This window comes from Stegodyphus dumicola, chromosome 5 (genome assembly GCF_044657685.1).
Source record: "Stegodyphus dumicola isolate Sdum_Otavi_A_Nest chromosome 5, ASM4465768v1".
Lineage (NCBI taxonomy): Eukaryota > Metazoa > Arthropoda > Arachnida > Araneae > Eresidae > Stegodyphus > Stegodyphus dumicola.
The window spans coordinates 20,481,349-20,499,317 of record NC_140772.1 but is presented as its reverse complement, the minus strand read 5'-3'; the positions used below and the strand labels follow the sequence as shown (position 1 = coordinate 20,499,317).

General features: G+C 35.9%; 1 protein-coding gene across 8 annotated transcripts in view; it reads left to right on the top strand.

The window, feature by feature from the left end:
* The window catches only part of LOC118182387 (NAD kinase-like), a 216,648-nt gene extending 198,897 nt beyond the window's left edge, over nucleotides 1–17,751 (top strand). For all 8 annotated transcript variants that reach the window (XM_035351739.2, XM_035351744.2, XM_035351758.2 and 5 more), the window contains 2 exons: nucleotides 10,186–10,388; nucleotides 17,361–17,751. In XM_035351739.2, the coding sequence (XP_035207630.1) occupies nucleotides 10,186–10,384 (199 nt within the window). In that variant the 3' untranslated portion in view covers nucleotides 10,385–10,388; nucleotides 17,361–17,751. The remainder of the gene's footprint in view (nucleotides 1–10,185; nucleotides 10,389–17,360) is intronic.
* The last annotated feature ends 218 nt before the right edge of the window (nucleotides 17,752–17,969 follow it).

The following is a 17,969-nucleotide window of genomic DNA, read 5'->3' as shown; positions in this document are numbered from 1 at the left end:
ACAGCAAGACAAATAACACACTTGTATTATAGTTTTTATGTGCAACAAGAGTTCCACATAAACTAGAATAGACCCTATAAAAATGACCTGGCGAATTCTCGCACAGGCGTGAATAAAACTACCGACTCAGATGAAGGGTAAAACCTTCATCTGAGTCTTTATTAATTCAAAATACTTTATTAATTCAAAATAGTTAACAGAAAGGCACGGTTTTCGTGCGTTATAAAAGCACCGTCAACTTGCGGTAGAAACTAAACGTAAAATACGAGGGCTATCCAGAAAGTAGATTACGTTTTGGAATAAAAAAATAAACAAAGTATAGGAAACAAATTTTATTATATACAGATGAAAGCCACACTCAAATACTACTTTTCTACATAGTCACCATACAAATTAAGGCATTTATCGTAGCGATGTACGAGCTTGGAAATTCCTTCGTCGAAAAATTCGGCCGCCTGCGCCTTCAACCACTTCGTTACCTCTTCTTGCAGCTGTGCGTCGTCATCAAAACGCTGCATAGCCAGCCACTTCATCATTGCTGGGAATAGGTGGAAGTCGCTCGGTGCCAGGTCGGGACTGTACGGCGGATGAGGAAACAACTCCCACTTAAAAGATTCAAGAACTTTACGAGTGACATTTGCCGTGTGGGGCCGGGCGTTGTCGTGAATCAACAAGATCTTAGAGCTCAACATTCCTCTGCGCTTGTTTTGAATTGCTCTTCTGAGTTTTTGGAGAGTTTGGCAATACCTTTGAGAGTTTATTGTAGTGCCTCTTTCCAGGAAGTCCACCAAAATTACACCTTTTCTGTCCCAAAAAACAGTCGCCATCATCTTCCTTGCCGACATTGTTTGCATGCATTTCTTGGGTTTTTGGGGAGAACTTGTGTGCCCCCACTGCATTGATTGCAATTTCGTTTCACAGTTCACATGTTTCACCCATGTTTCGTCACCAGTAACGATGCGATCGAGTAAAGAGTCACCATCCTTATGGTAAGCGTCCAAAAAGTTCAACGCTGCAGCCATTCGCTGATTTTTGTGGTCCTCTGTCAAGATTTTTGGAATCCATCTTGCACAAAACTTGTGGTAACCAAGCTTTTCGCTGATGATTTCGTGCAACAAACTTCGCGAAATTTGTGGAAAACTCAAAGAAAGTTCCGTTATTGTGAAATTTCGATTTTCACGGACTTTAGCATCGACTTTTTCGAGAAGTTCGGCGGTCACTATGCTGGGTCTCCCACTTCGATCTTCGTCGTGAACATTGGTTCGGCCATTTTGAAATCTTATGACCCACTGACGCACTCCACCTTCAGTGATAATGTTGTCCCCATACACTTCACGAAGCTGCCGATAGATTTCTATCGGTTTACAGTTTTTTGCAGTCAGAAACCTTATTACTGAGCGCACCTCGCAGCTCGCGGGATTTTCAATTAACGCAGACATTTCAAACCGTCACAGTATCTGAACAGAGCACAGCACGAACCTCTCACTAGCACGGCTAGATGCAGACTGAGCTGCGCAACGCTCTGACCCCAAGATGGCCGCGCTAGCCCCGCCCCTAGCGGACACAGACGGAAACGTAATCTACTTCCTGGATGGCCCTCGTATAATTTAAGTCAAACCTAAATAGTGCAAGATAGCACTTAAGTTACGCCTAATACGTGGACTCACAGCAACCTAACCGGCGTGATACTAAATCTGATAAAGCCAACAGGCTTACTAGCACAACAGCGAAATAACAACGAAACGTGGGCTTGGCTATCGAAACTCGTTCTGAATAAACTGAGAGAATCACCCGTTTAAATAAGCACTTCACTTAACTTTAAATTTACATCCTGGCGAGAGAATGTGAGAGGAAGTTGAGAAGTCTAGAATAGGTATCAAACTTAAAATAAATTTGCTATGCAAAATACGGAAAACCCTACAGTATCCCGATTTAATGAACACTGATTTCGCGTTTTTCCAGATTAAAAAAAATTGTTCTCGAAAAACAAATTGATAAAAAATATTTCGATTCAATACATGTTTAGAACATACCATTCAAGCGGTATACAATTTAACGAATTGTCAAAGTGCTTCAAACTTTTTTCAGGTTATTACTCTTTAAAGAAACTCCCTGAAAGACAGAAAATTTAATAACTATCTTCAAACTGTTATACAGGGTGTCCCGTAAATGTTGCGACAAACTTCTAGGCGAGCTAGGGCACATCATAAGGATTAAGAATTGCATAGGAACCCATTGTCCAGAAATGTCAGGGGTAAGTGGTAGCAGAGGTAGAAGATAAGAAAGGAAACAAGCGAGTGATTAATTTGCGACAGTCGGAAAAACATGCGGAAATGATCTGTTCAAATGGCTAGGAACATCCAGTCCAAAATGAGCAGGCGCCCCATCATGTTCGCCCCATCATGTTGGAACCACATGATGGAACAAGCTCTCCGTTCGTATAGCGTTCCATGCTCTTCGTATGGGGCCTACCGCTCGAATCAGGCAATAGTGTACAGCAGCTTGAATGATACAACAGATGCTTGAAGTTTGCACCATCAGACGTCAAACATGCCTGACACCGACGGACCATTGACCGCCGGACGTGTTCAAACACACCGGGAGTTTCTTTGATTGTAGCATCTGCGCAGGCGAGTCTTGCCACGAGATCCATTTCAGACGCAACAGGATTCTGATACACGACACTTTTGGATAACCCCCCAAACACACACACACACAAAAATCAAGGTTTAATAAGTCCGCTGAGCGGGAGGGCCAAAGAACCGGTCCACCACGTTCCATCCATCGGTGGGGAAATGATCTGTTCAAATGGCTAGGAACTTCCAGTCCAAAATGAGCAGGCGTCCCATCATGTTGGAATCACATGTTCGCAAGCTCTCCGTTCGTATAGCGTTCCATGCTCTTCGTGTGGTGCCTACCGCTCGAATGAGTCAATCCTCACTTTCTACTAGCACTCTCCTATACAACACCCCGGTACAATGACGTTTCTGGGTAGGTGTTCCTAAGCAATTCTTAATTCTTATGACGTGCTCTACCTCCCCCAGAAGTTTGTCGCAATATTTACGGGACATCCTGTATTTCTACATTCATAAGCTTTAATGTAAAACTATTCGAGAAAAAATCATTTTATCGACGTAGAGTTTACGTAAAATTTACCGATTTCGAAGGCGATTTATAACAGTTATTTTCGTTCTGGAGAAAGAAAAAATATACATTCAACTACAAATCATCGCATGATGATACAACATCGCAGACATAAGAATGAACGAGAAATATCTTTACTTTTTCATATTTTTGAATTCACTAATAATTGTTTTACTGAAAAAAAAAAAAAACAGAAGGAAATTTAAGCACTCGAAAACTGAAAATGAGTAGAAAAATAATGCTAGATATATAGTAGTAGTTAATAGATTTTTAACTTACATAGTTAAATATTAAAGGTCATTAAATAATTAATTTTTTATAGAGATTTGCTGGTAATTTTTCGTGCAAAATATAGCCTAAAGATTAGAGAAAGGAAAACGACTAACTGCATTTCGTTTACTTCGCGAGCGTTTTCCATATATACGTGTAACCCTTCTTCGCATGCAAAATGCAGATAGGAATTATCCTCGTTTAGAGCTGTTTTTCTGCCACCAAACTGTACAAATTTACTATAATTTCTTGGTGCAGAAATAATTCCATCACCTAAAGGGATATATAGAATACAATTCGTCATGGTATATAGAAAACAATTCGTCATATGCATACGTATTTAACGATTTGAAATGAATATTATATTATACGATATTTAAGTTCAATGATAAATATGGAGAAAATCCTGAAGTTCTTTAAATCCGGTTTTGAAAGCTTGTCGTAGTTACTTCTCTTCTGCAAGCAAAAAAAAAAAAAAAAAAGAAAAGAAATATATATATATATATATGTGATGTATCAGCTTTAGTCGTAGCTTAAATAATCAGACGATAAGTTTGAAAAACAGGATCCATTTATTATTATTCAGGAGAAATAGCAGTTACAAAAATCAGATATCCGGAGTAAATAAAAAGAATTACTAATAACTTTTTGTATGAAGTTTACTGCATCGTGACATTTAAGAAAAAGCCCTGATATTCCTTTTGCGAGTCCTTTTATAGCCTCTGGAAAGGCGGAGCTTCCAAGAAATGACGTCAGCCTCGTCAGCCAATCCAGTTCGCTTTAAATATCTCCAGAACATTCTAAAACTATACGTGTAGAAAAGGCGGGAAAAACAACTTGACTACGGGGCTGTGGATTTAATTCCACGTACTTTCAAATAAGAGAACGTCGCCATTAAAAATGAACAGAACATACAGTTAGAATTTTAAGTGTATTCTTGATTATGGAATTTTATTACTACAAATATATATACATTTGCTAGTGTAAAAAAGTACTCCTTCATACTGCGGGAAAATATTTAGAAAACTTCAAGTTAATACTAAAAATTTTTAACGAAGTTTCAAACTTGTATTTAATGAAGAATAAATTTATGAATATAGAGCTAAGAATACGACTTATATTAAGTAAGAAAATATAAATCAAACTTAGCAATTGAAGTACATGGATCATGAGAATAATTTTTTCAACGTAGTCTGACAAAAAATAATTCAGTAAGAATTGAAATTTTTTGGCATTTTAAAATATTTTTTTAAAAATTATGTAATAAAAATAGAGTATTATTTCAAGAATTAATATGTATAAATTCTAAAAACACAGCTTTAATTCTGTGCAGAAAACTAAGAGGGTGGCTCCCAGACCCCATACGAAGATATCAATTAATTTGTACAGTCATTAGGGTTTTTGATGGGGGAGAAGTGAAAGATGAGCAATGCTGTCTCCGGGACTCGAACCTGGACATCTCGAATACGCGCCGAGTGTGCTACCGTTACACCACGAAGGCATGCAAGAAGGAGGGAGAAAATAACGTATATACTCTCTCTTTTAAGGGGCGATTGGGTATTAGGGGACTCAGTCGCCAAATCCCGGTGGTGAAGAGTCATCATCCACTACCGTTTAGATAGGTGTAAGTCATTAGGATATTTCGAAGCAGGAGACATGAAAAATTAGCAATGCCCTCACCGGGACTCGAACCTGGTCCTCTCGAATATGCGCCGAGTGTGCTATTGTTACACCACGAAGGCATACAGAAAGGAGGAAGAAAATATCTAGTAAGCTAGATCTAAAATTACAACATTCGCATTATTTTTTTAATGAACGTTCTTGTTGTAATCAATAAAACTAATCTTTCCAAAGTTTTGAATTAAAACATTTAATGGTTTTTTTAGATTAAAATTCGAAAGATGAAGACTGCGTTCGAATCCAAATCTTTTTCAAAATCGAGGGTGAATATCTCATCTTTGTTCAATGCTTTTGATGGGATGAATTTTCTTAGAAATTCATACCATAAAGATATATTTTCTTAGATATTCCTTCTTTTGCAATGTTTTCAAAATAATTCAAATAAAAAATCTCATGTGTACACCACATGACTTCCTTGTACGGAATATTAAATTATACGCATTTTTTCTTGCATTTCGTTTAAACTTATTGGATTGAATTAAATAAACTTCGTCAACAGCGGATAAACCACAATAGAATAAATGCACTCTATTTTACTACAGCGACTATTTAAAATTCACTCTATTTTACTACAGCGACACTCTGGCGCTAGGTTCACTTAACAGTATTATATTTCGTTCATATTATAACTCAGAATGCACAAAATTTATATCATTTAAAGAATTATCGAATCGTTGCCACATGTTCAATTCAAATACTATAATAAAGCTAGAACGATGTATAAAAGAAATTAAGCAAACAAAACAAAAAAGAAACCGTTTTTCACAGACGATTGAGTATTTCTCATTCAATTAATTCAGTTCTTACTTCGCGAGAAGGCAAAAATACATAAAACTTCAAACTATCTATATTAAAAATTACGAAGTAAATCTCAAACGCTTATTTCCTCGAAAAAATTCCAGAAAGAATTAAGCATGATTTAATTGGCAATAATAGATGAATGCGTTATCTTTGTTGTTGCGAAGTTTCTCTAGATTGGCAACAAATCCACTAGTCTCCTGTTTCAAATGTAAACATCAATGGCCGCCATTAAAACAGGCTTAGCGGCAATTAAACAACTTTAAAATTGCTGATAATTCTAAAAATATTGCACACAGATTTACTAAATGCATAAAATCCTTAACCGGAAGATAAAAACAATATAATTCAATCATTTTTAAAGAAAAAAATGTACAATTTACAAACATATAAGAGTAAAGAAACTGAGATCACTGAGCCGGGTAATAGAGTGGATATATATATAAATATATTTATATACGTTTGGTGCTGCCGATTGCAACCAAAATACGAGGTGCACATCTACATGTTATAGCAGTCCTATATACAAAATTTCAACGTTCTGAGGCTACTCGTTTTTGAGTTATGCGAGATACGTACGTACATACGTTCGTACAGACGCCACGAAAAATTCTCTTCAGAATTAATTTTAAAGCAGTTTTATAATTTTTTTGAAGGAAAAGAGTATTTTATTCTGTCCTTACGTACAGATATGACGCAAAAACATCGTTAAATTGCATTCGATAGCGGTCAAAATGGATATTTTCGTTGAAATATGCTGCCTGAAACTTTTCGCTATTACAATACTTCCTTTTTACTTCGTACAAGGAAGTAAAAAACCGGATAAGATGCCTTGTAACTGTATTCTTCCCGAAGCTTGCATCAGAAAGTTCCAAATAAACAAGGAGAATACAGGGACATACAGTAGGGTATGTTTTAATGCAATGTGTTAAAAGTACTTGAAACCTTGCTAAGCTGTTCTGCTTAATTAACTCATATAGCGGAACCAAAACATTTAAATTATGTAGAATAAAAAATGTTAATTCAAAATTAATTATCACTGGTGAGTTTATAGCTTTTGGTTTCAAATTTTATCAGTTCTACCATTCATAAATGCGTCACCGTGCTTGCTTACTGGTGAAGTAGCTGACTGGCGTATCGTCGGTTCTGGGTCCGAATCTCGGACAAGACAGGGATGTTTGTTATTGTATAATATCTTGGCAGCAGGGGACGCTTCAAATATTTTCGAATCGACTGTACTTTTGAGAGGCTGAAAGTAATGAATGACGGAGTTGGAGATCCTTAGATTTATCCTGCTGGGGGGGGTTCTCTCTCAAAGCTGGGACAGGTATGGTATTGGTATTATTCAATTATGGCAAAGCACACGAGAGCTATCTGCCTAAAGGGAATGATGTCTTCGTGGAGGACTTTCTAAGGGAAACTGTCTCGTATACACGTTACACATGGGGAAAACCACGAAAACACCCATGCAGCCAGCCCGTTCGCGGGATTCGAACGTCGGAGCGAACTACCAGTGTTCAGCGTCTTTACCGCTCGGCCGCTGGTGGGCCCCAAAGCTGGGACAGAGCTGAGCAAAAGGAATGTGTAAATTGTAAGGTTCCTAAGGTCAGACCAGCAATAGGCAGTTACTACGTCTAGTCCATGAGGAATTTCATGGATTTGAACAAAAGGTCCTCTTATATTAGGAGAATTCAAATATGAATGTATGGTAGTAGCATGTCTACGAAATGATGCTTATTCCTAAAAAGGTTAATGACTCTACATTGCCGATTGAACTTAAAATATGCTGGGAGATAATTCGTTATACCCATGTTTTGGTAACTGGGTCTCTTTTCTCCTCTATCGCTTTTAACTGGAGGGGAGGGAATTTAAAACATTTCTCCAATCTATCCTCTGACAGTACCCCCAGCTAACAGTCTAGAAGTTCGAACGTTAGTTTCCCAATGAGGTTCACCTGATTTTTTTTTGGTAATTCTTCACCGGCAAAACCTAATTATTTTACAAATTAATATAAAGCTCTATTCATAATTAATTTTATGACGGACTTTTATTACAAGGCAACTGAACGTGATATATCTTCTGTTATAAAGAATTGGAAAGAAGAAACTGTCGAAGGGTGGAAGATATTATTTTTTAAGGAAATATATTATGTATATCGTCATAGGATATGTGTCTACGTATTGCTCAGCAACGAGTTAGGGCCCACCAGCGGCCGAGCGGTGAACACTGGTAGTTCGGTCCGAGGTCCGAATCCCGCGAACGGGCTGGCTGCATGGGCGTTTTCGTGGTTTTCCTCATGTGTAACGTGTATACGAGCCAGTTTCCCTTAGAAAGTCCTCCACGAAGGCATCCCTCCCTGTAGGCAGATAGCCCTTGAGGCTTTGCCATAATCACACACACACAGCAACGAGTTATTACACAAGATTTTACCCTTTTTACTTCCTTGTACGAAGTAAAAGGGAAGTATTGTAATCGCGAAAAGTTTCAGGCAGCATATTTCAACGAAAATATCCAATTTGACCGCTATCGAATGCAATTTAACGATGTTTTTGCGTGATATCTGTACGTAAGAACAGAATAAAAGACTCGTTTCCTCCAAAAAAATTATAAAACTGCTTTAAAATAAATTCTGAAGAGAATTTTTCGTGGCGTCCGTACGAACGTATGTACGTACGCATTTCGCATAACTCAAAGACGAGTAGCCTCAGAACGTTGAAATTTTGTATATAAACCTCAGAACGTTGAAATTTTGTATATAGAACTGCTATAAGATGTTCATGTGCACCTCGTATTTTGGTTGCAATCGGCTGCACCAAGCGAATATAAATATATTTATATATATATCCACTCTGTTACCCGGCTCAGTGATCTCAGTTTCTTTATCCTTATATGTTTGTAAATTGTGCATTTTTTGCTTTAAAAATGATTGAATTATGTTGTTCTTATCTTCCGGTTAAGATTTTTATGCCTTTAGTAAACCTGTATGCAATATTTTTAGAATTATCAACAATTTTAAAGTTGTTTAAGTGCCGCTAAGCCTAATAATTTTTTTTTCATGGCGGCCATTGCTTGTTTACATTTGAAACAGCAGAATAGTATATTTGTTGCCAATCTAGAGAAACTTATCTTCGCAACAACAAAGATAACGCCTTCATTTATTATTGCGAATTAAATCATGCTTAATCCTTTCTGGAATTTTTTCGAGGAAATAAGTGTTTAAGTTTTATCTGAATTAACTGATTTTTAAGAACTGAATTTATTGAATGCGAAATACTCAATCGTCTGTGAAAAACATTTTCTTTTTTGTTTTGTTTGCTTAATTTTTTTTATGCATCGTTCTAGCTTTATAATAGTATTTGAATAGAACATGTGGCAACGATTAGATATTTCTTAAAATGATATAAATTTTGTGCATTCTGAGTTATAATATGAACGAAATATAATACTGTTAAGTGAACCCAGCGCCAGAGTGTCGCTATGATAAACAAATAGAGTTAATTTTAAAGAATGCATTTATTCTTGGTTTATGCGCTGTCGGCGAAGTAGATTTAATTCAATCCAATACGTTTAAATGAAATGGAACACAAAATGCGTATAATTTAATATTCCGTACAAGGAAGTCATGTTTTGTACACATCAGATTTTTTTTTCCTTACACGAAATAAAGAAAATACTGTAATCGCGAAAAATTTCATGTGTCATATTTAAACGAAAATAGTTATTTTGACCGCTCTAGAATCCATTTAAAAGATGTGTTTGCGTAATAGCTAAACTTAATTTTAAAGGAAAGCAGGCAATAATTATTATTTCGAATAATTCTAATCCTGACTATAAAAGTTCTACTTGGGATAAATGTGGTAAAATGTATTTTCCTTCCCCTAAAATGATGGGACATGGTATTAAAATGGTTCTACCCCTTTCAAAACGGGAATTTTGGTCAGGGTGCTATTTACCGACGTGGTCCATTAGTGACAAATTGTTAATTCCTTTCTATATTGATAGTTTATTCCGCTTTCTGTTCTTGGAGAAATGACTGATTTCATAAGGTTGTCATAATTTTCCGCAAATTTAATGCAAAACAATGACTTAAAAAGTCTTACACTCAGCTATTTCGCCTTTGTCAAATATCGTACTTTGCTTGAATTTATATCAACTAATTTTATCAATGTATTTAACAATGTATGAGTCAATTGATTTGTTAGACATCTGTAATAAAGGAATTCGGTATATATTTGTACGACCTGGAAAGGGATTTAAAAATATCTAACATTCGAAACTTTGTATCTGTTACAGCCTCCGCGTGACGATGTCCATTTACCCCATCCCGTCCATCTGCGCACAGGACCAGATCAGCGATTGGTTCGACAGTTTGGCCGAGTGCCTGCATTGGAACGTCCGTAAGAAGCAGAGGCAGCTCGACGAGTATTCAGATCTCGTCCATAGCTCTTCCAGCGACACCATCGATTCCCTGGACAGCAGACACGATTCCTAAAACGGTGAGTCCACTTCCTGCTTAATTTTATTTCTTTGCCAAAGACATTAATCTACCTGCCACAGATTTTTAGACATTCTCGGTTGGAGATAGTCTGAACTAAAGCCCTGAAATTTCGCGAAGCAGTCAGTGCTGGATTAAAATTCTATTAAGGGTGTCTCTTCTAGCTATATGCTGTTAAAACTCTTATTTTTAGGTGCCAAGGCCACAGACATACACGCATTATATGCCACTGTTGCGCCGAATACCATATATTGCCGGTATTAAAGGGGGAAGCATGCTGTGAAGTTAAGTTGCACTTAAGGGGTGGTCTATACGAGTGATCACCCAAGGTTCTATCCAAAATGGAGAGCCAAATCTATCAAAATTAATTTAAAGACGTCGTTTTACTTGTTCTAATATACGAATGAGTGAGCGAATGGGATCATTAAAGTCTAGTACCGGTGTCTTCCCCCCCCCGGCTGGTGGTCAAAATCAACCAACATATATGTATTAAGAAGAAGTTTCGGATCAGTGGTATTTTTATTTTCGAACATTCTATTAGTAAATAATAAAATAAATGCTGCAGGGAAATTTAGAACAAAAGTTTAAATCAAACTAAATTAATAAATCCAGTGTACCGTCTTTCTCACGCCTAGAAGGCTTCATAATAGAACACCATACAATTCATTTAAGATACTTAATTTAAGGATGCTGGAATTATCTGTCTTAATCCTGTGCTTTGTTTATATCTTTGGTATAAAACAAAAGATCATTTACAATTTCGAAGTTTTTTTGCTCTGTTCCTTATATTTACATGATACCATTCAAAATTATTGGAATCCTTTAAAGAAGCACAAACACTTTTAAACTCGAGATTCATCTTCAACTTATTAATTACCATCTTTTGAGTCTAAAATTTTTTAAGTCATGCTTTCCATTACCATATAACTTATTCTTGGCTGAGAATGAGCCACCACATTTTATTTACCAGGGGTATGTTCTGTATTTAAGTTGCACTCCTGATATTTGAATGCTTACCTTATCAGTCTTGACGACAGCTGATTCACGAATAGACTCGAATGATTATCGGCATGGTCTGTATACTCTGTTACGAAATTTCCTTTGAAATACACCTCGACTTCCTAACAGTTGGCAAGACGTCTAGTATTTCTCCTTCAGTAGCTGTGTCATTCCTTTGTCTTTGATTAAAAGACTTACTAAACCGTGCATCCTGCTAACCGTCCTGCATAAGCACAGCTTCTTCTGCTTAATCAGATGTATTGGCAGATAGATGTACGTTACCTTCAGGAACAGGAAATTTCGACGCCGAGGCTTGAATCAAAGCTGCCATTAGGTTCTCAGAAGGTGTATTTACTCCGCTGACCAATTAAAAGTGGACTTTTACTTCTTTAACTTCAACAAGGCTCTGCAATCTCTGCGAAATCTTTCGCAAAATTTCGCAGAGATTCAGAGCCATCTTGAAGCCTAACTAAGTTTAAATTCGCTCCCTGTAATGGTGTAAAATCTTCAGTGTGCTCATCAGTCGGGTTACTCATTACAATTGTGTCATTTAAGTAAATGAAAATTGACCATTCTACAGCAAGTCTCAAAATTATGCCCATTGTTGCTAAACCTTAGCTCGAGCTCTACGTAAAACCAGCTGGTAATCATCTTAGAAATACATGCACACTCGTTATGATGAATCCCATCTTTGGTACTTTCTTCAGGTCTTATATCAGCATGAAAGCATCCAAAAATTACTTCAAATGTCTTGTATCAAAATCCAAAAATCCAAAAATGACTTCAAATTACTTCAATGTCAAATAGTTGATATATATTTCCAAATTATTTCTTTAACTACTGGTTGGCGTAAACTGGGTATTTTTATGATATTAACCTCTTACAGTTGACAGCAAAATACCATGTTCTCTGTGCGTGTGTGGGGGGAGGGGCTACGTTATTCTTCTTCCGACATGAAACCACTAGAGTAGAAACTATTTTCAAGAGTTATCTTTATACGTTTCTCATTTATTTCCTTTTCAACGACATCTTACTCGTAGCCATATTTCATAAGTGCACATTTGTATCGCCACCGAGGAACGGGCTTCTAGAATGGACAAGTGGGCTTCCAGTAACATCTCCGTCATTTCACATGACTTTTGCCGCTCTTTTTAAGCAAGATGGTTAAAAATGTTTTGCCACACAACTTCCTGTGCAAAATAATTGAAGCAGCATGGATTTCTTGTGAAAATTTTCGGTGCGAAGTTAGATCAAATATAAACATATTATATACGTAAATAGTAGAAGTCTTATTCACATTAATAGCTGTTCACTCTTAAATGTATTACCTGCTTAAGAAGTACTCTTCAAACAGAATGACTTATTCACAACGAATATATTGAATTTATCCATATGCAACATTTAATGTTAACAATAGATATAATCAGATCATTTACAATATATATTGAGTCTTACACTTTCAAAATCAAAGGAATGGAAACATTGAGATAAGAAAATACTAGATTCATTACAATGCTTCCAGTTATTCTCAATAAAAAATTATACACTTGAATTCTCTTAATCCACAGGTGTTAGTAAATGCATAATATTCGTAGCTTAAAGTCATTTTCTCCATATAAAAAGCGATAATATCCCACAAACATTAATCTGAATATCTGCAAGTTTCGCCAAAGTGAAATGTTGACGATTAAATAAACTTATAAAATGAAGCATTACTATATTTTCTACTAAAATGGTTGTAGCATTTATACGTCATAGATTTGTAATTTCCAAACAAATACAAAATAAGTAAACAACAACATGCGCTCACATGCACAGTTTTAAAGTTTCAGCGTCACAAGAGCAATGGAAGCTCATTCGTTCATTTTTTAAACCCCTCCTTCAGTGCGATATTGATGTGCACTTGTGAATTATACTACCCGTAGAGATTGATCTTCAAAGAGAACTTTAACAGCGTTGTATAAAAATTTAAGGCATGGTTGATTAATCAAAGGGCAAATTTAACGCATGGTTGATTAATCAAAGGGCAAACTGCAGGTACGTTAATCTGAATATCAGTAATCAGAAGTGGGCGGAATATTAGAATTTTACGGTTTGTCTTACAGACGTAGTCCTATCTCACTGATTTCCCAGTTCCGCCTCAATTTTGATGCAAAATATTCCATTTACTTAAGGCGGCTTAACAATATCTGAGTGTACAGGTACAGGTAAAGGGACACGAGTGATGTACCATAAGTGCACATCTGTATCGCCACCGGGGGTCAACGGGTAATGCCTTCCCATACTAATAATTCCCATACTAATTAAAGAATAATTGCAAGATTTACGAGGGTTCACAAAGAAAATGTCGAGGAGATGCGCACCTGAAGTGGATGGAATATTAGAATTTTACAGTTTGTCTTACAGATGTAGTCCCATCTCACTGATTTCGCAGTTTCGCCTCAATTTTGATGCAAAATATCCCATTTACTTAAGGCGGCTTAACAACATCTGAGTGTACAGGTACAGGTAAAGGGAAAGAGTGATGTACCATAAGTGCACATCTGTATCGCCACCGGGGGGGTCAACGGGTCACCTGAAGCTTTCCAAAATGCGTAGAAATATGTGGAAAATGGTAGATGTCTTATTACGTAGTAATTTAATGAAAAATTCGAGTACAGAGATGAGAAGCTTACATTAGGGATCAATTTATATGTGCATCTTCCCTGTGAAGCATTATTCCACCAATCTTGCCTAAAATTTTGAAGCAAGTTATTTTAGTTGGTATTTGAAATTTGAGCGAAGCCATGGAAGGATGATTTCAGTATCATCTTGAATAAGAGGTACTTTTTTGGCTAATTCATCTGCCTGATTATTATCAAAATGGCTATTATGTCCTTTGGTCCATGGAATTTAAATACGTTGAAGTTTGGAATTAAAGCAGGAGGAGAATTTATGAATCTATGTCGGAAACTAATGGAGAGGAAGGTAAAAGATTCATAACCGCTAAGAAAGCAGCATGAGTCAGATTTTATGGTATATTTGTTGAGAGGTTTGAGAATGGCTTTTCAATTGCTGATTTTATGGCTGAGAATTCAGCGTGGGAAACACTGTTGCTAGTATAAAGATGACTTTTCCATTTGATGATATTTGAAAGTTTTGAAAGTGGTAGATAACTCGGCCAAAGGCCGAAATGACAGATTAAGGAAGTCAAGAAAACTGCCTAAGGATGTGGCCAACTATTTATGTTACACAAGTACTAGTACCAAATTAATAATACTATTCTAAAATACAGAGTAACTTAACAAATAACATTGAATGTACATGCAAACAAAATTAAATAAAATGTACAATAAAAAATACGTTGAGGAACAGAGTCTGAACCAAGTAACACAACAGAAATATGCGGAAAGCCAATCAAATGTTCAATGCAGAATGTAACGGAAACAATGCTTATGATATTGAGGTAAATGGCACTTACATATATTATACTACAACAGTTAACATATTTGTATATTATACTTGTTGCTACATCTAGTGCAGTTGCAAATAAAATACAATAAGGGAAGAAATATAATAAAAATAAATTATCTTCTGTCATAATATTGATGCAATAAACCAATCTATAAAAAATAAGGAATGCTATTGTAAAATATTAAATACAGTATTTAGAGATAGATTATACGGATAATTTGTTATGAATGTGAGTGGATACAAAACTACAAGCATTAAAAAGAATGAGCCTTAATATTAATTCACTTCACAGAATATGTTAAGAATGTTCCATATGCATTTTCACTATTTCACCACGTAATGTAGTAATGTATTGGCAGTATGTGTTGGTCAGTTGACTTCCAATGGTTTGGTCAGTGCCACCTTTTTGTCAAACAGCATTTAAACACAAAGTGATCCGCATTCACACTCACATATGTCATTGTCTCCTTAATAAAATGTGCACAAGCTGGGAAATAGTTTGGAATCCATTAGGAAGTAGGTTAGAGTTAATTTAGTGACTTCTAATTCTGTGCTAACTTTTGACATTAAGCGAAAAGTTTTCTTTCTGCGTCCACTGTATCGCAGAGTTCCTACCATTTATCTAGTAACTTGCACTCTGTAATTAGCTTCAACCTAGATATAGGAAACACCACTGTGACACTGTGCTTGCTGCTATTTTGGACACTGGCAGTTCGTTTGACTAGAATGTCAGGTATGGACAGCTCTAGGACAGCCAATAGTAACCTTTGAATTTGTAGAACTAACTGACTCCTGCAATGGTTGAGAACTTTTCTAAAGATGTCCAACATCTCCTGAGAACTTGTCTAAGGATTAGTCAGTTTGTTTGACTAGAATGTCGGCCTCTTCATTACCCATAATAAATATATGGATTATGGATTGAAATCTAGGATAGTTATGAACACATTTGCTCTAGGACAGCCAATAGTAACCTTTGAATTTGTGGAACTAACGGACTCCTGCAATGGTTCTCACCAATTGCTGTTAAACTGAAGGATTAGTCTGAATGGATAGAAAAGGCTATGGTAGCGGAGGTGGCATATTTAACATCTCCTGAGAACTTGTCTAAGGATCTTCCACCCTCTTCTCTTATCACCACAGAACTCAAGAAAACTTCCGGCTAGGGTCTTAAGACTGCACAGACACGGTACATTTACAAACATACGTTTCTTCTCCGGGATTCGATATCCAACGATACTAACCACTATACCGATTTCAACTATACCGAACCACTATACGAAACACTATACTATAACCACTATACCGAACGCAAAAGTACACTTCAGCCACCTGAAACGCTAGGCTAAGTGGAGCGTCAAAGACATAAAAAAAAATTAAATCGGTGGGTCTGATTTATTGTTCTGAAATTATACTTCTTCTGCTCTCGGGCATTTAGTAGAGTACAACTTGCAGAGCCCCTCGAGCCAGTTCTGTTTAAAGATATCTCCGATGAGTAGGCAGTAGCAACAACTTGGAAAAGAATATAAACATCCAAAGCATTAAGGGGACTCATACACCTTAAACCCCTTATGATCTTCGAATAGGTGACTGTTGCAAGAATTGGAATAACTTATTTATTTTAAAAGCAATTACTTCCAACTTTTTACAGCTGACTACATAATATAGCTGCTTTGGAAACTAGTAACCAGAAAGTTTGTGTTGCCACAAATATTTGTGTAATTTAATCTCTTTGTGACAAAATATTTCGCCATGTTTCCACCTTGCGCGCATGATATTCTAAAAATGGCTAACGGTACATACTTGAAATTGGATGGAATTCTTTATATGGGCACTATTTTCTAACTGAACCAAAAATCTGATGAATATTTTAATATTGAAAAATTTTATGGACGAAAACATTACAAATTTTTTTAATAAAATACATTTCATAAACTCAACGCAAAATAAAATAAAACTTTAACATGAAATTTTTAGAATTTTAGGTTCACAGTAGTTTCCAAATGTTATAAAAGCCATATATTAAATATGGAATTAAATTATGAAACAGAATATTTTAAACTGTGCGCGCAAGTTGGAAACTTGACGAAAAATGTTCTCACAAAGCGGATTTAATTATAAAAATATTTGTGGCAACACAAACTTTCTGATGACTATTTCAGAAAGCAGCTATATTTTGTAGTCAGCTGTAAAAAGTTGGTAGTAATTGCTTTTAAAATAAATAAGTTATCCCAATTCTTGCAACAGTCACCTATTCGGACATCTTATGGGTTTTAAGGTGTATGAGTCCCCTTAAGTAAAGAAGTCTGCTATTATGTGTTTTTAAGTGTAAGATGACATCTGTGTCTATAATGTTTAATAAAAATAACAAGCAAATAATAAATAATATGTACCTTTTTAACTGTCTTAAGTAGAGACAATCTCAATATTGAAAACAAGCAGAGTCAGAAAAATTTAATTAGACTTTTTTTATCGCTGTTCCTGTTTTTGATTACTTATTTATTGTTTTTATTCCTAATTTCAGGGGAAGCTGAACCAGCTTGTATCTCCCAAAGGTGTCTTTCCATCATAGAAACTTTATCACAGGTGTAAAAAGCGAATCATCCAGATCATTGTTTTGCAATGTTTACTATGCTTCGAAATAGTGTCGTGCTATCATACACTCTTACCATGGAACATTTCTTGCTGAAGGTGCTTGAGCACTCTGACGTAATTTCGAAGCCATATGAACATTCTCATTGCCTAAAATGTTGTATTTTTTTTAATGTATTCTGACTGTAATGGTAAATTCCTTCTTAATTTGAAGTCGCAATATCTTCAAGCTGAGAAAGATACATTTTTATTGCGTCTGTGATTTTCCAGTTGTTGTACTGAAGGATTTGAGACAATAATTAATAAAAATGATTAACAAAGAATATGGTGTTGCTCTGAAAGTCGAGGTAGGTTGTTTATTTTAGAATTACATTCTTAGATTACCTACTTTCTATAATTTTTTAAGCTCAGTGGTAACATTGGGAGGAGACTGAAAAGCAAGAGTGGAGAAATGAGACCGATGTCTCTTTGCTAAAGTTTTCTTAGATGATTTATTTCAGGTCCTTATGAATAAAAGTCACCGATTGTTAGTGACATCGTT